The 27,447-nt window shown below is 49.9% G+C and overlaps 1 protein-coding gene across 2 annotated transcripts; it reads right to left on the bottom strand.

Annotated features, from left to right (window-relative positions):
- Positions 1 to 202: 202 nt before the first annotated feature.
- On the bottom strand, positions 203 to 22,072 carry GML (glycosylphosphatidylinositol anchored molecule like). 2 transcript variants are annotated; one of them, XM_077944323.1, is made up of 4 exons: positions 21,876 to 22,072; positions 6,511 to 6,605; positions 5,795 to 5,902; positions 203 to 657 (listed from the first exon to the last, which is right to left on the bottom strand). In XM_077944323.1, exons 2-4 carry the CDS (start codon positions 6,581 to 6,583, stop codon positions 362 to 364), a joined length of 477 nt encoding a protein of 158 aa, XP_077800449.1. In that variant the 5' UTR covers positions 6,584 to 6,605; positions 21,876 to 22,072; the 3' UTR covers positions 203 to 361. The 2 variants fall into 2 exon arrangements, with proteins under 2 accessions (XP_077800449.1, XP_015001598.1); XM_015146112.3 differs by lacking the exon at positions 21,876 to 22,072 and adding an exon at positions 12,352 to 12,465.
- Positions 22,073 to 27,447: the final 5,375 nt, after the last annotated feature.

The following is a 27,447-nucleotide window of genomic DNA, read 5'->3' as shown; positions in this document are numbered from 1 at the left end:
GTGCAACCCACTCATAACTTTAGTATGAAGCGCAGAGACGAAACTACCAAAATCAATAATAGCTACAGCAACTGATACTATAATAAAACCACAGAGTAATCCCTGAATACAGAGCGAGGGAAGGAAGAACAGATATGAATGGAGACTCCACTATGAGTGCTCAAGTACATGCCGGCAAACAAATGCTCATGAACATCTTCACTAAACAATATATATTTTTTTATTTTTCTCTTACAACAAACCATAAATGGGCCACCTAGAAGAGCAGTGGATAAGGGTCTCTGGCTTACAAGGGAATAATGGAAAGCAACATTTCTCTGTGGAATGGGTGAAGATGGTCAGACCCTCCAAGGAGGGGTCCTCATGGCAATAGATTGCTGACTATGATAGAGGCAAAGCTCAGGAACAGTTTTGACTCCCCCAGCCTCACAGTTCCTTCTGGAAGCTCCTCTTCAATTACTTCATCGGGTAACATGTCCCTTTCAAGATTAGTAGGTCCTCCTGCATTGCAAACCATGCTATTACAACAACGAACCCAGTAGAAGCTATTAGTTTTGAAGATTTTTCTTGGGGCTTCAGGAGGCTGGTGAGCTGCATATAGAAACGTGCAGTTGAATGTACAGTTCTTATAAACAAGTAGCTCACGAGGGTTTATGCCTGAAAAAAAACAGCAGCAATGAAAATAACTGATTTCACATTTTCTGCTTGTAAATATTGAAGCACATACACCTCACATTCAACCATAATTAGCTCCATGTACACATTCTATACCCCCAGCTGTGACAATATTGTTTAGAATACTTGACTGAGAGAGAATATCCAAGTACACTAACGGGTCTCATCACTCCAAGAACAACTACTTCTGGAGACAGTTTTCTATCTAAGCTGCCATCTTTAGGCCTCTGGCCCTCCCAAAATAATATCATGGTACCTTGTCATGTAGCGACGCACAATGAAATGTCCTGTTCATTTTTTGTGGTAAGAATTCTACAGTTCCAGAAATCAAATGCAGACCAGAAGTCATGTTTCACTTATGGTCCAGAGATCGCACGGACCTTTAACAGAGGTGTCCATATTAATGTAGCATTATCCAGATTTTCTGCAGTTGGCAAGACCCTTTTAGGGTAAACTCCTTCCTGGGACCCTCAGCCTGGTGTTTCAGTCTTCTGAGCCCTTGGTGCCAACCTCCTCCCCAGCACAGACTTGATGCAGCATTCCAACTAGGTACATGTTATCCAATGGACAACCCCTCTGGTGAAGGTTATCGATAGCAACTAATGTGATCACGACTAATGTGATCAATAATCTTCACTACAGGGCTTGTCCAGTGGCCTCAGCTGACCAATGCTACCTGATCAAAGCTCCACCTAACACCTCCTTCAAGAATCCCTGGGTTAAATACCTTGGTCCTCATCACTACTTCCATTCCCCTTGAAGTCTATCCAGTGTTTACACAAATACTTTATTCTGGAACTTACCATAATTGATTTATCTATTCATGGATCTGGGTCTTGTCTCCTCTATAACACCAGAAACAACTGATGAATACGAACCAGTCACTTGTTTTCTGTTATTTTCCACTTAAAAAGTTTATTGGAGTTCAACATTCTACAGAAATGTGCCTGACCATAAGTCCACAACTCAGTGGATTTTCCCTAAGTGCCCACAGCCAGTACTTAGCATGTAGCACCAGACACAGAGCTGCACGACAGCCCCATGACTCTTCACTCTGCTCTTCCACACAGACACTCCTGTAAGCAGCCCAGGCCAAAGATAGGAAATGTATGGGCTTCTAAACCTATAGGTTAGTTCTGTTTGGTTTTGAACTTTATGAAAGGAAATTATACATTATGTCTGATTTTGTGGATGGCTTCTTTTGCTCTATTCTGTGTTTATGAAATTTATCCCTATTGTTGCACACTGTTGTATATTGTTCATTCTCATAATTGTATAGCATTACATTGATGAACATACCACGATTTATTGTTGATGGACATTAAGGTTGTCTCTGGTTTTTGTTTACTCCAAACAATGCTGCAATGAATACTGCTATATTGTATTTGCCTTGAGGTGAGCCTGCATAAGCTTTTATTAAATTAGCTATGTACCTATTTAGAAGCGCTGAGTCTCAGTGTTTGATATGCAGCTTTAGCAGACAACGGTCGAAGGGTTTTCTACACTGGGTTGAATTTATCTATAGTCTGAGGGATTGTGCACACTTCAGAACCCTGACAACACTTGGTATGATCATTTTAGGATACTGAGTCATTTCCTGTGGTGTTATCGTGTTGTGGTTTTAAGCTGCATTTCTTTCAAGAAGAATGACACTGAACAACTTTTCTTATATATGTTACACATTCAGACACCATTTTCTGGTAAATTCCCTTTAAGCCTTTTGTTTAAAATTCCACTGGATGATCAGCTTTTTATTAATTCATAGGAAGAAGTTCATTATATTATGAATACAAGTATTTTAGTAGATACATGTTTTGAAATGCTTTGTCCTCATCTGTGGCTTGCGGTTTTACTATTTCACAGGTATCTTCTTAGGAACCGAGGTTTTTAAGTTAAAGGTAAATCAACCTATCAATTTCATTCTTATGTGACTAGTACTATTTTGCTCAATTTTTAAAATTCTTAATTCCTAAAAGTCACAAATACAGCATTTTACATTTTTCTCTAAAAACTTTATTGGTTTAAAATTTACACTGAGATCTACAAACCGCCTAAAACTGCTTCTTTTGTATGGTGCAAATATTGTGTACAAATATCTAACATATCCACCACTACTTAGTGCAGAGAAGTGTCTTTACCTACTGCACTGTACAGTCAACTTTATCAGAGATCGAGAAACCAGATGTATGTGGCTTTTTCTGAATTATTTCTCTTCTAGTGTTGTATTTTTCAATCCTGACCACAGGATCCAACACCAAACTGTTTTGAATAAGAAAACTATATGAATAATCTTGATAGTTCAAAGCACAAGTCCTCGAGCTTTTTTCTTTTTCCCCAAGACTGCTTTGGCTTTCCTAGCCCTTCATATTTTCAAAAAGCATTAGGCACCAACTTGTCAAAACACACACACACCCCTGCTGAGACTCTGACTGAAATTCTTTTGGATTTGTAGGTTAATTGGAGAAAAGATATCCTTACTTTGTTGAGTCTCATGGTCCATAAGTATAGTGTACAATTCCATGTGTTTAAGTCTTTAATGGTGTTTTAAGTCTTCAATAGGTGTTTCTGCAGTTTGAGTGTTGAAATCTTGCACAAATCCAGTTAGATTTGTGGTACTTGATTTTGTGATACTTTAAAGAGCAGCATTCCTTGGATTTCATTTTCAATCTGTTTCTTGATGTACAAAAAGACAAGTGATTTTGTAAACTGATTTTTGAATACTTGTCTTGTATCCAGGATCTTTCCTAAAGGTATTTGTTATTTGAAGTTTGTTATCTCTGATGAATAGTAAGCAGTATAAATTCTTTCTTTCTGCTCTCCATGAGACTTAATCCTTCCTCTTGGCTAACTGAACTACCTAAGAACTCCAGTTCCATTGGGAATAGAAGTGGTGATGGTAGACATTTCCCTCAGAGGTTTGGAAAGGGTGTTGGATTTTATCAAAGCATTTCAGCATCTACAATAATCTCTGCCCTTTTCTTTGTTAATATGGTGAATTAAACTGATGGGTTTCAAATTGTAAACCACATTGCAATTCTGTTATTGAATCCACAAGGTAGTGGGGTTATGGAATGTGTGTGTGTGTGTGTATGTGTGTGTGTAAATGAACCTTTTATTTTAAAAATAGTTCTAGGTTTTCAGAAAAGTTGCAGAGATAGTGCAGAGTTCCTATATGCCTCATACCCACGCCCCTTGTCTCAGCACACTGCCTATGTTTCTTTCCGTAGAGGTCTTTTGCTTACCATCCTGCACAGCCCCAGAAATCAGCAAATCTCCTGAAGGAAAAATGTCCCAGCATTCCAGCATTCCCAATTTCTTTGTCCTAATATCCATCAGGGTTCATTCAGGAAAATGGAGCCCTTAAAACAGTCTAGGTCTAAGTTATTAAATACAAGTGTTACAGCTGCCATGACCATGGGGAAGCCAAGAAAGGAAGTCAGTCAGGTGAGGCTGAAGATCAGAGGAACGGTCCAGAGCTAGGTCACTTACACTGGGGCAGGCTGGAACAGCCCAACTTTGCATGGCAATATCAAAGGCCATGTACCTTTATCCTCTCAAGTAAGGCTCTTGCAGAGATGTTTAAACTGCTCCATTGGAGTACCCATCATCTAGGCAGGCCAGTGGCCAAATACCTGCTGTCGTCTTAGGAATTGCTTTCAGTCAAAGGCTCAGAAGTAGAGAAGATGGGGTGGACATGAAGGAGGACAGATCGGAGTCCGCCAGTGTCCATTACCGCACAAAACCATCGTGACCTTCCAGAAGAGTGATCTCTGCTTCACCCACACCTTGCAAATCTCACTCAAGTTCCTCTTTTTGCCAACTATTACCCCATGAGCGATTCATGGGAAAGATAGTTTTCAGACTCATTTAGAGGCAGTAATCATGCCATCAAGGTCCCCAGCAGTGGCCACTCTGGAGACAAAGCCCAGATTCTCAGCCTCCTGCCCATGTCCCAAATCAGCAGTTGGTCTGAAGAAGAGATGTGCATGAATCTCTTCTCACACTGCTATAAAGAACTGGCTGAGACTGGGCAATTTATAAAGGAAAGAGGTTTAATTGACTCACAGTTCTGCATGGCTGGGGAGGCCTCAGGAAACTTACAATCATGGCAGAAGGGGTAGCAAACACATCCTTCATATGATGGCAGGAAGAAGTGCCGGGGAAAAGGCCTTTATAAAACCATCAGATCTTGTGAGAACTCACTTACTATCATGAGAACAACATGAGGGTAACCACTCGCATGATTCAACTGCCTCCCACTAGGTCCTTACCATGACACGTGGGGATTATGGGAGTTACAATTCGAGATGAGATATGGGTGGGAACGCAGCCAAACCACATCGAGGTGGTAATCAGGGGATTGTTTTTGTGCAAAGCTTAGAACACAGAATGACATGTGAAGTTGCAAGCACAACCACAGAAACTGGGGACAAAACGGCTAGAAGAAAGGCCCTGAGCAGGGCTCCAGGCAAGGCCTCCACCTGTACACCATGATGTACACTGGCTGCACCCTCCCTGCTTGCTCCATTGGTCACTGGGCCTCTGGCCATACATCTTCATCTTCTGCAGGTTAGTGCCCTGGGGAGACGGGGCACCTTCTTCAGAGCGCCAGAGGGCTCTGAGGAAGAAGCAAGAGTATCCTGGAAGTGCAGGCTCTGCCCTGACCTCATGCTTGGCCTTCCCATCTGTGTGTGGTAGGCATTTCTCTGAGGGCAGTCCATGGTCCATCCACTGCTTTGACCTGCCGAGCTGGAAGCACTCTCTAGACTACCAGAAATTGAAAGGCCAGTGAGGACTCGCCCAGGCAGCATGGGGTGTCAACACACACAACCAGGGACAGTAGAGGCTCTGAGGTCCGGCAATGCTCTTACCCTCTGGAGACACTGCAGATGTGTGGACAGATTGTACCACTTTGCAGAGTACCTAGCTCTACAAGACGATGCATGCTGGCCTATCATGAGGCTGAGACCAAGGCCTATGGAGACGCACTCAAGATGGGAAGACATGAGGGAAGGGGAAACAGCTGGGTTCAGAGAAGAAAGCAGACTGGCCCTGCCCCAGAGACTATCCAGGTAGGAGACTAATCTACAATGTGTCAGAATGACAAAAAGGTACTTACGGATGGAGATTGTCATACAGCGCCTAACATGATACGGACATGTTCTAATTTCGGGACAGTTGAAGTCATTTATGACCGCACAGTCATGGCATCTCAAACTATAGGTCCCTGAGAGGGGAGAGAGCAGGCTTCAGGCTTCTGCTCCACCACGACTTTTCCACCCATTACCAGCTCACTCTACCCTCCCTCAATGGCCAGCCCTTCCCCTCTGCTTCCAAGGACTTCTCCTAGCCTGCGCAGCTCAGCTCTCTATGCAGTCTGAGTGTCGCCCAGGCTAGCTCCTGGAAGGCAGGCCAGGCACAAGGAGAGCTTTCCCTGCTCTCCAACACAGGCTCCAGGAAGCGCCACTGGTGGTCACATACAGGATTGCTATGCTCTGCAGACCTGGCCCACCTCACCAAGGAAGACTGGATACTCACAGGGGTCCAGATTCCTCCTGGATTTCCCTGGACACAACCCCTCCTGCCTGGCCCTGATGGGGAAGGGCCACATCAAGGTTCCCCTTTGGTTCCCGGTTAGCTGCTCTTCCATCCTAACCCTCTCCTTGCTCATGACTACTCCTGGACTGCCCTAGTGCCCAGCCCTGATTACACAGCAAACGTAGGCCCCAGCTGGCTGAGACGTGCTCCACGTTGCAGCCAATCATTCCAGTTACCCCCAGCAGCCCCAGGTGAATTCTCGTCCTCTCCGGGACAGTGAGAGGGAATGATACTTACACTGAGCACCAACGGTAACATTGGCTGCCACCAGTGGGAGCCCCACGGCTAGGAGTAAGGCAAAGTGGAGCATCACTTCATGCAGGAGCCTGGACCTGAAGGTAAGAAGACCCAGACAACACATTAGTGAGCCATGGCTCCTTGGCCAGCTCTATGTCCCTGGCGTCAGTGGTCTCATGAGTCTCCCTGACTCTGCCCACCTGAATGCCTCCCCCAATGGGCCAGCAGCTCCTTGGGTAAGGCACTGGGGTCGGGCAGGTCTGACCCACACACAAGTCTTTGCCAGGCCTGTGCCCTCACCTCAGACAAACTTGCTGTCACTCCTCGAGCCAGGGAGGTCCTGGGGCTGCTTCATGTGGCAGCTCACCTAAGGGTCCCCATGCTTCAAAATATTTCTCTGTATCTACTGGTTGATTCTGAACCTCAAAAGCGACTTGTGAAATGTTCTCAAATACTGCCCATTGACGCGCTTTCTGCTCTCACATGCAACTCAGCAACATGAGAGCTGAGGTGACTACAGGTGGGGAGCGAGGACAAAACATGCCAGAAGCCCAACTTGAAGGCATCCTCAGTGGCATTACGAGAGAACTCCCCTCCCAAAATCTAGTCTTCTTCCACCCTGGGCATCACCGAGCCATCAGTTAATTACTGGCAAGGGGAGGATCTGGGGCACCTCACACTTGAGTCCTGATGCCAGCACTGTGGGCTCAGAAACATCCCCCAGGTCACCAATCAGTTGCCACAACTGAGACATTTTCTCGCAGGGACACAACTGCACCCTTATTCCTGCAAATGCACTGTCTCCATCCCCTACCTGCCTTCAGCAGCCTGACTCAAGGGGGAAGCTCCATCTCCCTGATTCGGAGCAGGTCAGTCCTCAGTGCTCAGTGGGGCAACTCCCTGGGCACAGTTGCTGACGGCTGCTGACTCCCCTCATTCTGAGGCCCCACCTGGAGGGGGTCAGAGCCTAATGTGTAGCTCCCCCCACCGCAGGAGCAGCTGGGGCCACAGAACCAGAAGCTGACTGTGCAGCAAGAAGCCACACCCAGGGATAGGGATGATCAGGATCCAGTACCCACTTTGCCCCACCCTGTGTACTAAGTCCAGCTCCAGTGGGGAAGGCTGAGATTCAAAATGCCCCCAGCCCTAGGTCATTAAGTTTGGGAAGAAAGATGGGTTGGTACCTCTGGGATGCAGGAGACCAAGACTGAGGGCCTGTCAGTGTCCACCCTTGGAAGGGGCTCCTGACTCGCCTGGCCAGTCAGCCTCCCTAGGTGGATCTCCCACCCACCCCATGCCCATTCCCCTGAGACCCAGCAGCCCTGTCTCTACTCTGTCCTGCCGGCTCTCCCTGGATGCCTCCTTTACTCATTCAACACTTGCTCCCAAAGCTGGGCTCAAGGGCACCTACTGACGCAGAGCATGTACACTGAGGCTGTCTTCCTCCATGAGGGCACAGCAGACATTCTGAACACCCTTCCACTGTCAATGCCCAGAGCACATGCAGGAAAACTCACATTAGATGTGTTCACTGATTTCCAGCTGGATCTTGGGGCAGATGGGAAAATACCCAAGAGCTACAATGCAACACTAGAAGAAACCGAGCTGGAAAGTCCACAGTAACAGTATGATTTCCTGGGGCACAGGTTGACACCCAGAGCCCAGAGCTTTAGGATTTTGTAGTTGAACAGGTTCTGGAGACAGAGCCAGGACCAAGGTGAGTGGGAAATGAGAGCTTGGATTACTTCACAGAGCATGGATCCTCAAGACCAAAAGTGTCAGAGAAGCAGAGTGGGCTAGAAAATGTGGATCGTCATCATCAGCAAACAGAGACCCTGGCAACTTTGGGCCTCATCTTCCAGAGGATGCATGAAAACAGTGTGTTTCCTGGGAATTCCTTACCCAGAGACTTTCTCAACAGTCAGGCTGGAGTTAGAACATATATGACTGTGTGATTGCAAACCCCAGACAGAAAAACCACTTGCAAGTGGCCATGAGTCATCCTCATCCTGGGAAGCCAACAGAAACCATCACTGGAGGGGGACATACCCTCCACTCAGACCCCCAGCCTCCGGTTGACTAATGACAAATACAAATGTGCCACAGACAACCAGAGGCACAGAAGTGATTAAGCCCCCAGGAGCAACAGCAGAAGAAACAAAACCCAAGTTAGACTCCCAAGGAATTCCCATATAGGAATGATTGGATGCCAATGTAAACACACAGGCTTAAAAAGTCAGGAAAAAATCATGTTACTTCCACTTCTACATGGGATGCAGTAGGTTGTGGCTACTCAGAATGTGACAACTGGGCAAATCAATCCACAGAGTTAAAAGTCACATTTGAGAGGCCCTTGGACAGATATGGAAGCACTAAGGCTAACGTAAACCGAAATTCCAAAGAGGGCAAGCCCTTCCCAGGGTACCCTTTGTCATTCCAGATACATTTGTCAGTTTGGGCACCAGCTGAAAGCCAGGCTGGCTACAGGCAGGGACTCCAGTAGGGAATGCAAACCAGAGTGCTTGGCTCACAGTCTTGGCTTACAGGGGACCAAAGTGGCCCAGAATCTCCAGGTACCCTAAAGATCAAGCCAGTTTTCCCATGGAAGGGCCTCCAAGTGCCATGGTGGGAGGGACCCTGGGGAGTCAGAAAAGGCCAAGTAGAATCCCCCCTAGTGTGGCAGATCCCAGGAGACAAAGTGCCCCTAGAAGGAGCCTGCCACAGTCACACCACTGGTCTCCATCATAAGCCAGTGGGCCAGGAGGAACAGGTGTGTGGGATGGGGTTCAAGGGGAAAGTCAAAGCCTAGAAAGGGACACCTGTCTGAGCTGAGGATTCGGTGTGAAAGCTGACCATACTAATTGGGTCATCCTTGTCACACCCAGCTAAATTAGAGTGCTGGGTGGGGAGGCCATTCAGCACTCAAGGTAGAAAACATTGCTCCAAGAATGTACTTCTCTGAGGCCTGGCTGCTGAAACTGCCTGCGGTAACCTGAAATCAGTTTTATCTGATGGCTACTGAGACCACCTGCTGCAACTCTAAGCCTTGGTTCACCCACTGCTGTCATTCATTCACTCATCAACCAGAGCTTGCCAGCTCCCCAAAATCCTACTAGTGCCAATGAAATTCAGACAGCAGACAGCAATATGTATTATTTCTCTTCTTTATAAAAAAGAGGCACAGTTTCTCTCTCTCTCTCTCTCTCTTTTTTTTTTTTTTTTTTTTTTGGAGTCTCGCTCTGTCATGCAGGTTGGAGTGCAATGGCGTGATCTTGGCTCTCTACAACCTCCACCTCCCGGGTTGCCACACTCTGTGGGAGAAGGGGAAGGACACCGCTCAAGATGGCTTCAGTTAGGGTTAGAGACAGGGCCGGCTCCAGAGGTGGCCAGGGTCAGGTTGAAGCTGCAAGATCCCAACTGGCCTCCACCTTTGAGCAAGCCAGTAGGCGGGGCCTTCCCACAGGCTCCTGGAGAGAGGAGAGGGTGCACATCCCCAGTAGTAACATGCAACCATCTCCAATCTTTCCAGCTATTTTGTACACAGTGCAAGACATTCAATAAAAACATCAGAGGATATGTAAGAATCAGGAATAAATTATTGCTAATCAATAAAACAACAATAGAAATAAACCCACACTTCACTCAAATGTTGACATTAGCATACAAGTGCTTTAAAAATTCTAATGAGAGCATGAAAGAGAAAAAGATTACAAAATTGATTACTAAACTGATTTTTTAAAGATGAAAAATATTTAAAAATAACTGGATGTGTAAGAGGCAGAAATAAGGGACTATAGTGTGAATTATTTCTATACCACCATACTTCTGACCCTAAATATGTGAGTTTTTACACACAAACCAGTTCTCCAACTCTCTGGACACTAAGTGACTGTCCAACATTTCAATTCAATTCTGACACTGCCTTGGGTAGGGCAGACCCCACAGGTGAAGGGCTCAGTCCCACTCTATTGCCCCCACTTCAGATGCCAATCACAAGTCTGGGCCACCTGTACTTCTGACTGCTCAGTTATAAATCAAGGGTTTCCAAGACCTCCTCCTCCTAGATAATTTGCTAGAACTGTTCACAGAGCAGAAGAAAACAGTTTATTTACTATTACCAGTTTATTACAAAGGTGACAACTCAGGAACCATCAAAGAGATGCATGGGGCAAATACAAGGTAAGCTTAAGATGGCTTCAGACAAAAAGAGTTGGAATATTTTACTACCAGCACACCCACTACAAGAAATATCGACTTTATAACATATATAGAAATAAAATATATGACAATATCCCAAAGCAAAGGAGGCTGTAGAACTGAAAGGCAGAAACAGTTATGTCAGCGTTGGCGAGCGCAGGCTTCCAGGCAAAAAACATTGCAAGAGGTAACAAGGACCGATACTTCAGAGCCGAATGCAGTTTCGGACACTCAGAGTCCATTTTCTGACTATGGTGGCATTAAGCAATAAACCACCCCTAGAAGGATTAACTGGAAAATCCTCATCTGTCTGGAAATTAAGAACACACTTCCAAATAAGAAATGGACCCCCAAATCCTTCTCAATAGAAGTCAAGAATATTTTGGGCCAAGTAATAATAAAGAATGAAAAATAAAAACCTGGCAGAAGCAGCCCGAAGGGACACGGAAGGAAAAGCAGGGCTCCATCAGAAAAGGAAGAAAGACTGGAAGCGAAGGCCTCCTTCTCTCCTTCGAAAGCAAGGAGCCAGAAAAGAACGAGGAGCAGAACGTGGAAAGGGCTGCGGTCCCGTGACCCCCGCCTTGGGGAATCACAGTCAGTGTGGGGGTGGGGCGGCCCCCGGGACACTCCGAGGGAGAGGGCTCACGAACTGAATGGGGCCCCCACCCCCAGACTCTCGAGGGAAGCTGAGCTCCAAGGGGAGGGGGATCCGGGGACCCCGAGGGAAGTGGAGTTGGGGTGCTGGCATCACCCTGGGACCCTTGAGCATAGTTGGGGGGCCTCCCTGGGACCCTGATGGGAGTGGAGTTCGAGGGGTCCCCCGGGACCCTGACGGGAGTGGAGTTGGGGGTCCCCCGGTACCCCTGAGAGTAGCTGGGTTTGGGGGTCTCCCCAGGACTCTGAGGGGGTGGAGTTGGGGGTCCCCCTGGTACCCCTGAGAGTAGCTGGGTTCAGGGGGTCCCCCTGGGACCCTGACGGGAGTGGAGTTGGGGGTCCCCCGGTACCCCTGAGAGAAGCTGGGTTTGGGGGTCTCCCTGGGACTCTGAGGGAGTGGAGTTGGGGGTCCCCCGGTACCCCTGAGAGTAGCTGGGTTCAGGGGGTCCCCCTGGGACCCTGACGGGAGTGGAGTTGGGGGTCCCCCGGTACCCCTGAGAGAAGCTGGGTTTGGGGGTCTCCCTGGGACTCTGAGGGAGTGGAGTTGGGGGTCCCCCGGTACCCCTGAGAGTAGCTGGGTTCGGGGGGTGCCCCTGGGACCCTGACGGGAGTGGAGTTGGGGGTCCCCCGGTACCCCTGAGAGTAGCTGATTTCGGGGGGTCTCCCTGGGAACGTGACAGGAGTGGAGCAGGGAGTCCCCCTGGTACCCCTGAGAGTAGCTGGGTTTGGGGGTCTCCCCGGGACCCTGAGGGAGTGGAGTTGGGGGTCCCCCGGTACCCCTGAGAGAAGCTGGGTTCTGGGGTCCCCCGGGACTCTGAGGGGGTGGAGTTCCCAGGGGGTGGGGCGCCCCATCCAGGAAGCGCGGGGCACCCCCAGGCGGCGTCCGCGCGGCCCCAGCAGCTGCGGAGGAGGCTCCCGGCCGGGCTGCCTCCGCTGGGCCCCCGGGCAGACTCCAGTCTCACTGGGTCCGGACCCGCCTCAGAAACTGACCTGTGTCCCTCGGGGCCTGCCCTGTGCGTGACCGCCGCCTCCAGCCAGCCGCGCCTCCGCCGCCGGCCGCCCCACCCCCTTTCTGGAACTTTCCGGGCCCTCCGCGGCCGCACAGCTCCGCCCTCCCGCCGGACCCTCGAAGCCCCGTCCCCAGGCTCCAGGCCTCCAGCCCATCCTCCCGTGTTCGAAGCCTGGCAGGGTCCCCGGGGGGCTCCGGTGAAAACATTTCACACAGAAATCTGCACGCCCGGGCTCCATCCACACTCCCTTCAGGAAAGCCACGGGGAATGTTCTAGAAGCCACGCCCCTGGCTGCTGGAGAAGCGGGACAGCAGCCACCCTTGGCAGCCTGTAGGCACCACCCAGGCCCACGCCGCCCTCAAGGTCCCAGTCCACCCACCGCATTGCTGGACCCTCCCGCTAGGTGGTCCTGCCACCACCATAACCCCTGGGGACCCCGGGAGCCCCTCCGCTGGGGGCTCAGGGTGGGACCCCGTCGCCTCTGGAGCTGGTCCTGTCCCTAACCCTGACCGAAGCCAGCTGAGCGGTGCCCTTGCCCTTCAGCCCCACCAGCGCCCACCTGTCCAGAGGTTTCAAGGGGGCACCTGCCTGGCTGTCGCTTGAGCTCCTGCCATTTTGCCTTCAAGCTGTGTGTGGCCAGTGACCGCTGGCTTCACCCGAGCATCTCCTACACGGTGTGACTTGTCTCTTGTCGAAGTCACACAAAATAGATGAATTTCTGAAATTGAAATGTTTTATTTGGGAGAAAATAACTGCAATTAGGGGCATGGGGGCAGACTGGCTGGCCTTCAGTATGTCCGAAGAACAAAGAAAAGGCTTTTGTAAATTCGCGGTGGCTCACGCCTGTAATCTCAGCACTTTGTGAGGCTGAGGCGGGCAGATCACTCGAGGTCGGGCGTTCAAGACCAGAATGGTCAACATAGTGAAGCCCCCGTCTCTACTAAAAATACAAAAATTAGCTGGGCGTGGTGGTGCATGCCTGTGTCCCAGCTACTCAGGAGGCTGAGGCAGGAGAACTGCTTGAACCCGGGAGGTGGGGGTTGTAGTGAGCGGAGATCACGCCGTTGCACTCCAACCTGCACAACAGAGCAGGACTCCATCAAAAAAAAAAAAAAAGAGAGAGAGAGAGAGAGAGAAACTATGTCTCTTTTTTATAAAGAAGAAGAGAAACAGTACATATTGCTGTCTGAGTTTCATTGGCACTAGTAGGATTGGGGAGCTGGCAATCTCTGGTTGATGAGTGAATGAATGACAGCAGTGGGTAAACCGAGGCTCAGAGTTGCAGCAGGTGGTCTCAGTAGCCAGGCCTCAGAGAAGTACATTCTTGGAGCAGCGTTTTCTACCCTGAGTACTTAATGGTCTCCCCACCCGGCACTCTAATTTAGTTGGGTGTGACAAGGGTGACCCAATATGTTTGGTCCCTCACACCGGTCACACCAAATCCTCAGCTCAGACGGTTTTCCCATACTAGGCTTTGACTTTCCCCTTGAACCCATCCCACACACCTGTTCCTCCCGGGCCACTGGCTTATGATGGAGACCAGTGGTGTGACTGCGGCAGGCTCCTTCTAGGGGCACTTTGTCTCCTGGAATCTGCCACACTTTTCGCCCTTTTCGGAATTTCAGTTCATGCAGGCCTTGGCGAGTTCATATCTGTCCAAAGGCCTTTCAAATGTGACTTTTAACTCTGTGGATTGATCTCCCTCCCTTCTCAGATCCACTCAGGCCTGGCCAGCAGGATCATTATATGCTGAATGTCCATACCTGGCAATCCTAAAAAGTTCTGCATTCTACTGTCATCCCGTGTCACTCACCCACATCATGGCAAAAGCCCTGAGAGTCCTGCACCAGGAGTGAGGGAAAAGATACTGGTCCTCCAGAAATTTCCTTCAGATTCAATACCTTTAACCAAGAGACTCATCCACCACCCCACCCTTGGCCCACTTCCAGTATTCCCCAGTTGAAATTACGATCAATACTTGCAGTTTAGTTCCTCCAGGCTGGCACATATAGTAAAGATCTGACCCTTTGAGGCCTGTGTTGGGGCTATAGAGGCCCCCTACCCTGCAGAGGTGGGTGCTGTGGCAGCTTTGGTGCCCCTGGCACATCTCCCTCTTCCATCTTCTTCAGGAGCTGTGTCAACATCCTCATCCAGTTAGGTGAGTTGTCCTCTCCTGCCTCCTTATTTCTCCCATAGCTTCAGCTTTATCTAGAGGTGGGAAGCTTTCTCCCACCGTCTGGTCCATGTGCATAGTTGTTGGCTGTCTGACTGCCAGTGGTGACTGATGGCTGCCTCCTGAAGAGCTGCCATGACCGGGAACCTCCAGCCGTGCACATCTGCCACCATCTGGAACAATGGACCTGACTTGGTCATCATAAACCTGGCCTTGGATTCCCATAATTGGGGCATGACCAGTGATTCTGGGGCTGTTCCATTCAGTGGTGAGCAGGGTGTGGCGCAGGGCCAGCCAGTGGGCCCCTTGCCTTCACTCCATGCAACAGGCAGTCATCATGTCATCCTGAAGGGTCACTCCAAATAGTTGGCAACCGATGCCAGTGAACCCCCACATTGGGACTTAGCTTGGAAGGGTTCTTGTCTTCACCCAGGAAAGAATTCAAGAGTGAGCTGACAGTGAAAGAAAGTTTCCTAAAGCAACAGTGTACAGTGAAATGGATAGTAAAACTTATAAATTATAAATCCCTAGAAAGACTGATCATGACTAAGAAGACACAAATTATCAACAGCAGGAATTAAAAAGGTGACATCTCAAAATTTAAAAACATAAAAAGATAACATCTAAGGCTAGGAAAAAAGTTCTTAAAGTTACACTGAAAACCAAATCCATAAACAGAGCAATTGATAAACTGGACTTCACCAAAGTTAAAAGTTTTACTTCGCTATTGACTCTGTTATTAGGATGAAAAGAACAGCTACAGACTAGAAGAAACTATTTACAAGCCATAATCTGACAAAGAAGGTTTATCTAAAACATATAAAGAACTCTTAAAACTCCACAGTAAAAAAAAAAAAAATCAATGAAAATATGGGCCAGCCATATAAATGGACATTTCATCAGCAAGCAGATATGGGTGGCAAATAAGCACGTTAAAAAATATTCAACATCCGGCCGGGCGCGGTGGCTCAAGCCTGTAATCCCAGCACTTTGGGAGGCCGAGACGGGCGGATCACGAGGTCAGGAGATCGAGACCATCCTGGCTAACACAGTGAAACCCCGTCTCTACTAAAAAATACAAAAAACTAGCCGGGCGAGGTGGCGGGCGCCTGTAGTGCCAGCTACTCAGGAGGCTGAGGCAGGAGAATGGCATAAATCTGGGAGGCGGAGCTTGCAGTGAGCCGAGATCCGGCCACTGCACTCCAGCCTGGGCGACAGAGCAAGACTCCGCCTCAAAAAAAAAAAAAAAAAAATTCAACATCCTTGTCCTTCATAAAATGCAAATTTAAGCCACAATGAGATATTGCTACATACCTATGAGAATGGCTAGAATAATAAATAGTGACCACACCAAATCCTGAAAAGGATGCAGAGTAACTGGATCACTCATACACAGCTGGTGAAAATTTAAAATGGTACAGCCACTACGGAAAACAGTTTGAAGGTTTCTTATAAAAATGAATACACAACTACCATACATTTCATAACCCAAGCTGCACCAGACATTTGGAGAAAGCAGAAACTGGAATCCTACCCCAAGACACCTCAGGTGACATGGATAGCAGAGGTCTTTAAGGTTTTTAACAGTAAGGACCAGGCAGACAAGGAAAAAAAGGATGAGAGAATGAAAAAGAAGGCAAAAGTTTTGGCTGCTATAATTACAGGTCTGCCTCAAGGTGACCCTAGGCAACAGAAACACTCCAGACAAGGGATGACCAGACCTCAACAAGCAGCAATAGGATTGAGGCACAATCAATGTGCTTATTATAAGAAGGAGGGGCACTGGAAAAGGGACTGTTCATTCCATCCTGTGAAGTCATGACAGAATCTCCCCAACCCACTCCTCTTGATGCTAGACTCTTGCATGAAAAGGCCACCCCCTCTGCTGGATGTAGCCCAAGTGCTTTCCCAGTTGCAGTCTTGAAGCGTTCTGTCGGCATCACCACTGCAAAGCCTCAGGTCACTCTCAATGTGGCAGGCAGGAAACTTAAATAACTATTGGATACTGGGACCATCTACTCTGTCCTGACCTAACCTGTGGGACCTCTGCAATGCCAACTGTATGGTGATGGGAGTAGATGGCCAGGAGAAGGTAAAATGATTTGTCTTTCCTTTGACTTGTGAAATTGGATTTAAGGGTGCTACTCATTCTTTCCTATATGTCCCTGAGTGTCCCCTTCCTTTAATAGGTCATGATTTATTATCCAACCTGGGAGCCTCAGTTTCCCTCCAGGGGAATGCAATATAAATCTCAGTATCTCTGAGAAGAGAATCCATTTACTGGCCCTTTTGGCTCCCAGAGGTCAGAAGTTGCCTCCTGTCCTGGAAGAGATGTTATCTCAAGTGGCAAAGTTTATATGGGATGCCAGTACTCTGAGACAAGCCATCACTGCAGAGCCTATTAAGATAAAACTTAAGCCAAGCATACCCTACCCATGCAAGCCTCAATACCCTTTGAGGACAGAAGACCTGCAGGGAAATACAGCTCCTTCTGGGAAAATTCCTACAGCACAGGCCTATTCAGCCCTGCCAGTTACCTTGTAATACCCCAGTGCTGCCTGTGGAGAGATCAAAAGGGGAGTACTTGTTTATTCAAGACCTTAGGGCAGTGAATGACTCAGTTGTTCCCAGTCATCCTATAGTTCCCAATCTATCCACACTCCTCTCTCAGATCCCTGGGCACACTCAGTTTTACGTGGTGCTGGATCTAGAGGACACTTTCTGTTGTATTCCATTGAATCCCAAATTCTCCTACATGTTTGCCTTTGAATGGAAGTATCCAGAGACCCAGTACACTTCCCAATATACCTGGACAGTGCTACCCCAGGGGTTTCAGGGTAATACAATATAAGTCTCAGCACCTCTAGAGAAGGGAATCCATGTACTGACCTTTTTGGCTCCCCTTAAAGGCCCGGATCTCCCAGACACAGGTTTAACACTGAGGGTTCATACTTATCCCAGAAACTAGGATGCTTGCCCCAGACTGAAAGCAGGCCATCGTTTCACCACCAGTCCCTGGTAGTAGAAGACAGCTGCATGGATTTCTGCGGATAACTGGTTTCTGCCGGGTTTAGATCCTAAACTTTGGCCTCATGCTTAAACCCACTCAAGTGTGGAGAAAAACAACCATCCCACTGGGTAGAAGCCTGTCAGCAAGTATATGAAACCCTAAAATCTGAGTTAGGAAGGCCTCTGCCCTAGGACTCCCAGATTTGTAGAAGCCTTTCTTCCTATCTGTATATGAGAGGTTCAGGCCAGCCCTGGATGTCCTAATTCAGAATCTGGAGTCCATCCAATGGCCAGTAGTTACTTTTCAAAGCAATGAGACCCAGTAGCCCAGGGGAGGCCCAGCCGACTTAGGGCAGTGGTGGCCACCAGCCTCCTGGTCAGAGAGGCCTCCCAACTCACATGAGGCCAAGTCCTTCAGGTTGACACTCCTCACCAAGTCCCGAATGTGTTAGAAATAAAAGAGCACCACTGGCTGGGGAAGCCCAACTTTATAGCAGGCCCTGCTGCTAGACACCCTCGACTGAACCTTAAAGGTGTGTTAGACCTTGAATCCTGCCACCCCAGTTCCCTCACCCACTTCAGAGACACAAACACACTTGTGTGGACACTTTAGACCAGACTTATTCTAGCCAAATGGACCTGCAGGACTCCCGTTAGAAAATCCAGACAAAGAATTGTTTATATCTGAGAGCAGCTTTGTAGAAAAGGGAGTCCGGAAGGCAAGCTATGCTGCTGTTGGCCTGAACCACATTGTAGAAGCAAAAGCCCTTGCCCCAAGCACTTCCACTCGGGAAGCAGAGCTCAGATCCCTAGTCAGGGCTCTAACTCAGGGAAGGAAAAAGACTTAATGTATATCTTGCCTCTGAGTATGGATTCCTAGTGCTCCATGCTCATGCAGCTGTGTGGAAAGAGAGGAGATTGTGGAGTGCTAGGAGCTCCCCCACAAAACATAAAAAAGTGATTCTGTCCCTTCTTGAGGCAGTTCAGCTCCCTGCCCAGATAGCTGTCATGCACCGTGAAGGGCCCCAGCAGGCAATTATTTAACCAGCCGAGGAGATAGCTGAGCTGGTGAAGCTGCCAAACAGACGGCTCAGACAGAGTGGCTTGGCCCCTTGGCTCCTGTAACCCATGTTCCTACTATAGGAAGGAGGGGCACTGGGAAAGGGACTGCTCATTCCTTCCTGGGAAGCCAGGCCAGAACAAATCTACCCAACCCGCTCCTCTTGTTACTAGCCTCTTCCTAGCCATTTTCTTCTAGACAAAGATTTAAATCAGGCTGTAAAATACATCATTCACTTGGGACAAGTTCAGCAGGCAATCTCCCGATATGATAATCAGATGTGACCTCAGCCAGGTCATGGAGTTTCAGATCATTTCCCTGCTAGCCCAAGTGCACATGTCCTACTCAAGACATGGCGAGAAGGAAGCCCAGAGGCTCAGTTCACTGAGAAATGAAAGGGTCCATACCGGGTTTCCCTGGCCACTGCAACAGCTGTACAGTTGGAAGGACTTGTCTCTAGAATAAAAACTTTTGCTTCTCCTGATGGACAACAGGCCTGCTTGGAGAAAACAGTCTACTCCTGTAAACCTGTAGAGGATCTCAAGTATTTGTCCAAGAAGCTGCGTCTGGAAGACAGCAGTGGTTAAGTAACGTCCTTATATGAATGATATATACCATATATAAATGATATATACCATATATAAATGATATATACCATATATGAATGATATATACCATATATAAATGATATATACCATATATGAATGATATATGCCATATATAAATGATATATGCCATATATAAATGATATATACCATATATAAATGATATATGCCATATATAAATGATATATGCCATATATAAATGATATATATAGCATATATGAATGATATATGCCATATATAAATGATATATACCATATATGAATGATATATGCCATATATAAATGATATATACCATATATAAATGATATATACCATATATGAATGATATATGCCATATATAAATGATATATACCATATATAAATGATATATGCCATATATAAATGATATATACCATATATGAATGATATATGCCATATATAAATGATATATACCATATATGAATGATATATGCCATATATAAATGATATATACCATATATGAATGATATATGCCATATATGAATGATATATGCCATATATAAATGATATATACCATATATGAATGATATATGCCATATATAAATGATATATGCCATATATGAATGATATGTGCCATATATAAATGATATATACCATATATGAATGATATGTGCCATATATAAATGATATATACCATATATGAATGATATGTGCCATATATAAATGATATATACCATATATGAATGATATATACCATATATGAATGATATATGCCATATATAAATGATATATACCATATATAAATGATATATGCCAGGGGATATGCAGACCATCATCAGGACCCTGGCTTGCTGCCCACCAACTGCACAATTCGTAACCTGAACCTCACCATTCTCAGTGACACCAGGGGACATTCGAATTTGTGCTCCTCTTGGAATTGTTTTCCCTTGAGGCCACCCTAATAACCTCCTGTGGTCCACTGCCTGCTTTCCCTATACTTTTCCTCTGTTGGCTCAGGCCTATTCTTGCAGAGACAATGTATGATTCACAGATGAATGTGCCTTGGGATAGATGGGGATAAATGGAGTAACCACAACTGCACCCCCCAACATCAGGCCTCTGTCTAAGGAAGGCAAGGCCTTGGCATGGTGCTAGCAGGAATAGGCCTGACTATTGGCCTAGCAGCCCCTTGGAGAGACCTGACATGACAGATTGGTCATGTAGTGGACCAGACTGGGCAGGCTCTAGAAGGCGTGAAGCCCTCCCTCAATTCTCTCAAAACGTGGTGTTGGATAACCATTGGCCCCCCTCAATTCTCTCAAAACGTGGTGTTGGATAACCATTGGCTCTGGGTTACCTACCGGCAGAACAAGGAGGTGTATGCATAGTCACGAACACCTCCTGCTGTGCTTAGATAAATACTACAGGGCAAGCAGAGGTGAACATCCAAGCAATCTACAACCAGACAACGGGGCCCAGCAGAGGAGTCAGTTCCAACTGCTGCCTCAGCACCTCTCTCTCTACAAGCTGGTTTCTTCCTTCCTTAGGACCATCAGCAGTTATCCTTCTTTTGATTTTTGGACCATGCTTGTTTAACTTCCTGGGAAACCTTTTGTGTTCTAGATTGCAACAACTTTCCTGACCATACATGCTTCCAGTGTGTTCCAGAAGCCCTCAGCCCTAGCACATCGACCCCTTAAGCTGCAGGAGAGTTCCTTTCCTCTCAGATAAAGGTAAAGGTGTAGGAATGACACTCGCCTTCAGCAGGAAGTAGCTCCAGAAGAAGAGACATTTACCCAAAATCCCTTAAGATGAAGATGAAATCTCTCAGGGGGAATGAAGCAGGTTGGCTGACTTCCTGTGGTGACCTGGTCTAAGGGAGAAGAACAAAGCCCCTTACTCAAGCTCTAGCTCACCTGACTTTCAGTCAATCAGCCCCCTGAAGTAGGGGGCTAGGGACTTACCTGAAGCCCTGCATATGTAGTTAGACTTAAATTCCAACCTGGAGTTACCCCTTCCTCATTTTAATGCTAAAAATCACACCCGGAGGTGGAGATTTAAATTGCTAATGCCACATGCCATGTATGAAAAAGCCACTGCATCAGTGCCAGACAAACACCCCCTCTACACACCCTGACGCCCACCTACCTTGCTGGGAGAAAATGGAATCCAGGCCAAGAGCAAACCCCAGCCAAAGATGTGCAGCCTCCAACCAGGCACGGGCATGAGGTAGCCAGGCAGAGGCGTGGAGGGTGACTGCTGGCATGGTTTTATTAGATCTGCATGAGTATTGCCAAGGTTGGCTGCCCAGGGCCCCTGTCGTAAGGAGGATGATGGTGACCTGGACGGCAACCAAAGACCTCACACTGGGAGAGCACAGCCAGGCTTAGGAGCAGGATTCTGTTCCAATGCTCGTCAGTAGGTCTTCTAAGCTACCTGGGACTACGGGAAGCATGTTTTCTGTGCAGGAGCCATTTCCCACCATCTCAGGCCTACATTCTTATCACCCCCATGGCCCCCAGGCTGTGTGCCCTTCCTGTGAAAGCTGCTGGCCCTCTGGATGCCAGTCAAGGCCACTGTGGCGAATAGCCAGCACAGCGTCCAGTATGTAGGAAGTAAATAAATACTTGCAGAACAAATGAATAAATGAATGCTTTACCTTATATGACATCATACAGGCTGTAGTGTAGGAGCCTTACCTGCTTCCTGCTTGCAACCCCAGAGACTGCCAGGGTCCCAGTGTTAGGACAAGCCCCAGCCCACACGCCAGCCCAGCCTCTGCAGCAGAACCAGCAAGGCGGTGCTTCCCACAGGCATTCCAACTTCCAGAGACATCTGCAGGCCCCCTGGGCCCACACGGTCCCAGAGTCCTCCAAGCACCAGGCTCTGGGCTGAGTCCTGCAGGCTCAGGGAAAGTGCTTCCTTTCTGCTGAGTGGACTCAGCACGTTGGGAGTGGCCTTCCACTGCGAGAGGTGGAGCAGGGGGACCCGAGGCCACCGGCGTGTGTCCACTGAAAAGTGGCCTGCCTTCTCCCTCGCTGACTGGGATGGGTATCTGAGCTCACAGATGCAGAGCTCTGGAAATGGAGACCCTCAGAGCCATGCTGGTGATGCCACCTGAGGGCCTCCTCAACGCCGGCCCCTGCTGGCATCCTCCAAGCTGAGGAGGAAGGGATCCAAGGGTAATCCCACACCTGCTTGACCCACTTTGTCCCCAGCCTACGCCCTCTCCCAACCTGGCAAAGGGGTGTGAACTCAAGGTCTAGGCCCAGCAGAGGAGCCCCACACCACCCGCAACTGTGACCTTGCCTGTCCCTTTGCTCTCCCACGTCCCAGTGAGGTTCTGCACCTGGACTGGGCAGGAACGGCCTTCTGCAGGCTGGCTTTGCTCGATGGCCCCGCACCCTCCCTCTGGGCTCCTGCACCCTATGCTGCTGCCCCCACCTGGGCTGTAAGCCCCACCCCTTGTGCCTCAGCCGTCCCTTCTGACTGACCTTGCTGTGGGCAGGCTTTCACGGGGTCCTTCTGCACATGCGGGATTTGGCTCAACCCCGGCAGAGCCCAGCCAGCCTGTCTATGACATGGGGCAGTGGGGAGGGGAGGGAATGAATGAATGACTGAACCAAGGACCCAGCATGGGCAGGACTAAGCTGTCGGGAGGCAGCACTGCCCTGCTTTGAGGGATCTTAGGCTCCAGAGTCAGGTGCAGAGCCTGCAGGGCGTCTTGGTTTCTGACCCTAAGGGATGCGGGCGTGGCTTCCCTTCATGGGTGAGGTTGTATCTGGAAGATACAGCAGAGGTTTGCAGGGTGGGCCCTAGGAAGGCCGTTGGGGAGGCTGGACACTGGCCCAGCTTGCACCTAAGGACATGACAGTTCCACACCCACTTATCCTCAAAGCCAAAAGAACCCCAGGAATTCAGGGACAAGAGGGCTCTGGGTGGTGTGATGGGAGGCTTCCTGGAGGAGGCAGAGGAGAGAATCTGAGGAGAGGGTAGAATGAGGGAGACCTGCAGGCAGGGCACAGTCAGTGGCAGTGGCAGGGGCCTGAGCTTGGCCAGCATCCAGGCATGGGTGTTGTGGGACTCGCTGTCATAGGACTGTGCTCTGGCTACCTGTGAGCCAGGCTTTCCTGGGGGTGGGCTGTGGGAGTGCCCGGAGGGTTCCCAAGGCCCATGAGAGCTGGAGGCTGGGGTAGGCAGGCTTTGCAGCGTGAGCTGGTGCAGAGGCACCCCTGCCAAGCTACTCACTGCTCCACACTACCTCCTGCCTCAGTTTCCCCGAGGTGCTCAGGACAGGAAGCACAATTGCTCAGAAGAAAACCCTCCTGAGGGAGTCCCTCTGCGAACAGACGTGCTGTCAGGCAGGCCACCCCCTGCCCTTAGGGCCCTCAGCAGACAGGGCCGGCTCTCCAGCCTGCAGACCCAGCCCAGGTACCCACTTGCCGGCCCTGGGTCACACCCTTGGTCCAAGGGGTGTGCACCTGGCCTCCCCTAGATGTTTTGGCCTTGTCTACAGAAGTCACAGTCCCTTTGGGAAACTCCTGAATTTGTCGCAACTGGGTAGAGTCCATCTCTGTACTCTCCTCCCACCAGTGCGCAGTATCCTGCCTCTGCCCCTTCTGTGAGTTGTACCTCTGGCCTTCGGTGAGTTGTGGCCATGGTCCAGCTGCCCATGTGGCCAGGGACATTCATTCAACAATGGTGACAGCTGTGTCTGAGGGTCCCACAGAAGTGCAAGGTGGGATGCCACTCCAGGGGTCCCCAGCAGGCAGCAAGAGTGGGCGGCCTCACAAAGCCTGTTCAGTTTAGGGAATTCTCTCTGGAATACTCCTGGAGAGGCCACAACCCCCACCCCATCTCTTAGCCACGTCCTCCTCCTGCCCACCTCCCCCAGGGCGTCCCCCAGCCAACCTGGAAACAAGGACTGCGACTCCTGTCTCCTGGCCCAGAAGGCAGCTGGGGTCTCTGGGGACAGCCTGCTGGGCTGTGCCTTACCCTCCCCAGGCCTGTGAGGGGCACGGCGACCGTCCTGGCCCACCCTGGGCTGGGCCTCAGGCCCCAAGCCTGTGCAGCCTCTGTGGCTGCCTGCTGCCCTCACGGGTCTTTCTTAGCTGGGGTAGGGGGACAGGACACTTGGCCGTTTGCTTCCCAGAAGCCCAGCAGAGGCTTTGGGACCCAGTGCTGTCGGCAGCCTCCCCCTCAGTACAACTGCCCCTTGGCACCCAGGCCCTCTCTCTTCTCCCACTCCCTCTCGTTCCCAAACTGCACAGCTCTTGGCACCCCCTTCTTACCGCCCCCAGCACTTGGCAAACACATCCAGAGGAGGCCTTTGCTAAAAGGAGTCTGGGCCGTGGGTCGGCATGGCCCTGTGGCGTCCACCAGAGGAACCCTGGCTGCAGGCTCCTCTCCCTCTTGCTGCAGGGTCACTGACTTCTAGGCATCTGGAGTGAGGGTCTCCAGGGAGGTCACACCCTGGCAGGCCAGAAATTGGGAGCCTCGTGAGGGACTCTGAGAGGGTTGAGTGGTTCGCTCAGGCCCCACATCCACAGGGGTGGACTTAGACTTGAATCCACCGCCCTGGGCTTCACCAGGCAGTTCCCCTTCCGGGAGCGAGAGCCCCACCCCGAGGCTGAGCCAATGAACTCAGGATCTGAGTGGACTTTGGGACCTGCCCTCCAGACTTGGGCCTTCAAATGTTTCAAACACTTTCCAGCCTATGGGCTCTCATTTCACCAACAGAAGCCCCTGGCTGGCCAGTAGAGCAGGCAGCATTAGCCTATTTTTCAGGCAAAGTGAGTCTGTGGAGAACAGTGGAAGATGGGAGACTGGGGCCAGATCTGAAGCCTGTGGGCCCCAGAACCACCGAGACCTAGAACCACCAGTCAGGTCCCCAGGAGGACGGAGCGTGGCCATGTTGCAGGTTACTCTCGGATGATGCTCACGGTCCCTACGGCCTGCTGGGCCCCGTCACAGCCCCCACAGCCTGCCAGGACCGGTGAGCTGCGCTGCTCTTCTAGATGTGTTTTCTGGGTGCTGGGAGTGGGATGACGCAGGTGCCGAGAGCCGCGCAGTTTGGGAACGGGAGGGAGAGGCGAGCAGAGGCAGATGGGATGGTCCCATCCTGCAGGCAAGGAAACTCGAGGTCCTGCGCAGTATCGGGGAGCAGCGGGTGGGCAGCAGAGGAGGCTCTGTGGGGTGCCCAGTGCAAGCCGGCCAGCCACAGACCTCCTCCTCCCCATCTTCCCGGCTCCGCGGCTCCCTGGGCCCGGGTCCCTCTTGCCCCCCATTGTCCTAGGTGACTTGGATCAAGCCCCCACAGCCAACACTTCCTCTTCACAGCACTGTCCCTCTGTTTCTCTGGGGTTTTCCTTGGTCCCAGGACTCTGCCAGACACACACATGCCCCTTTAATTCTGGGGACAACTTGGGGCTGGAGGGATCATGATCCCCACTTCATGGATAAAGAGTGATAAGGAGAGGAAGGAGACCGCCACGCAGCCCACACTGCAAAAACCTGGTCTGCCAGAGCCCAGAGCCAGGCATCTCAGCACACAGTGTGGCCATGGCAGGGGAGCCGCAGGCCCTACCCTCCTCCTGCCTGGTCCATTGAATCTGACCCCCCAAAGCCGCTGGGCCTCCCTGGCCCTGCTCTTGATGAGATGCAGCAGGGTGGCTAAGCTCTGGAATGGCCCTCATCTTCCCTCTGGGGGCAGGACAGCTTCCTCCCTCTCTCCCACACTAGCCTCGGTCAGTCATGGGGGGAGAAGCACTTGGGGGCTGGACCAAGCCTGGTGCACTCCAGGGTTGGTGTGTGAGTGCAGTATGAATAGTGTGCAGGTGCGTGCACAAGTGTATATGTGCTTACAGGTATATTCACATGCAAATGTGTGAATGTGAGTATATGTGAGTAAATGTAAATGTGTGCATGTGTGTGCAAATGTTTGAGAGTGTCAGAGTATGTGTGAAAGAGGATGTGTTATGAGTGAGTGCACATGTCAGCCAGTGTGTCACTGTGATGAGTGAGTGTGCTTGTGTGTATGTGTGTGAGTAGATGTATGTATGAATATGCTTGTGTGAGTGCTTCTCTGTGTGTGAGTGTACTGTATGAATGCATTGTGTGTGTGAGTGTGCGTGTGCGGGAATGTGTGTACCTGTGTGCATGTGTATGTCTGTATTGTGAATGTGTGAGTGTGCACGTGAGTGCAGTCTGTGTGTGTGTTGTGTGTGTGAGTGCGTGCGTGTGTGTCTGTGTGTGTATTTTGTGTGAGTGCACATCTGTAAGTGTGCATATGTGTGCACATGTATGCATATGCTTGTGAGTGCATGTCTGTGTGTGTGTGCATGTGTAGGAGTGTGTGTACATGTGCGCATGTGCTTGTGTAAGTAACGTCTATGTGTGTGAATGTGTGTCTGTGTGTGTTTTTTGTGTGAATGCGTGCATGTGTGCATGTGTGGGTATGTGTGTGCCTGTGCTTGTGTGTGAGTACATGTCTGTGTGTCTGGATTGTGTTTGTGAGTGTATTGTGTGTGTGTGAGTGTGTGTGTATGTATTATATATGTGTGTGAGACAGGAAGAGGAGGAAGAGGTGCAGGGCTGAAGCCGGGGGCGTCTGCAGAGCAGATGGGGCTGTGGTGTAGAGGGATTTGGGGTGTACTGGATGCTGTGGTTCACACCAGATGCCAAAGCAGGATTCCATGTGCAAGAACATTTTGCCAGAAACGCCTGTGAAGGATGAGAGGGAACAGGAGTGGGAGGCGAGAGCTGTGGGACACTGCATAGCTCTGACAGTCATGGAAGGAGGGGGGCCTCCTGGATGGCGGGGCCATTCTGAGATGTCGGCCAGCCTGAGACGTCCCAGCCAAAGCTGCCCTAAGAGGAGGCCACAGAGGAGCAGCCCCCGCCATGCTCCATCATCAACTGGGAGCACCGTAGGGCTGGCAGGTGGGGCCAGCTCCTCCTCTCAGCTGAAGGACCCCGAGGGTGCACTGCCAGGGCTGCCCGGCAGGGGTGCTGGTGGTTCAGTTATGAGTTTGGCTCCATTCCCACCCTCTGTACTTGGTTTCAGACGCAACTCTGCAAGCCACATTTCCACTTTGCCAGCGGGGGCTGCAAGAGGCAGCCTGAGTGATGGTGAGCTGGAGGCTGTCCCTGGGCACCGCCTTAAACAGGGTAACTCATCTGTCTCACTGCCAGGCTGTGGTCAGGGGGGTGCTGAATTTCCATCCCACATCGTGGGTAGAGAACTTCAAGGCAGTGTGCTCGGAGACAGAA

This window comes from Macaca mulatta, chromosome 8, assembly GCF_049350105.2.
Source record: "Macaca mulatta isolate MMU2019108-1 chromosome 8, T2T-MMU8v2.0, whole genome shotgun sequence".
Classification (NCBI taxonomy): Eukaryota; Metazoa; Chordata; class Mammalia; order Primates; family Cercopithecidae; genus Macaca; species Macaca mulatta.
This window is presented reverse-complemented; position numbering and strand designations above follow the sequence as displayed.

Coding starts and splice junctions, on each gene's coding strand:
- GML (XM_077944323.1), bottom strand. CDS start 6,583: ATGCTCCACTTTGCCTTACTCCTAGCCGTGGGGCTCCCACTGGTGGCA. Junction 5,903..6,510: donor TGTTACCGTTGGTGCTCAGT/GTAAGTATCATT, acceptor CTCCCCTCTCAG/GGACCTATAGTTTGAGATGC. Junction 658..5,794: donor CTGTATGACAATCTCCATCC/GTAAGTACCTTT, acceptor GTTTTTTTTCAG/GCATAAACCCTCGTGAGCTA.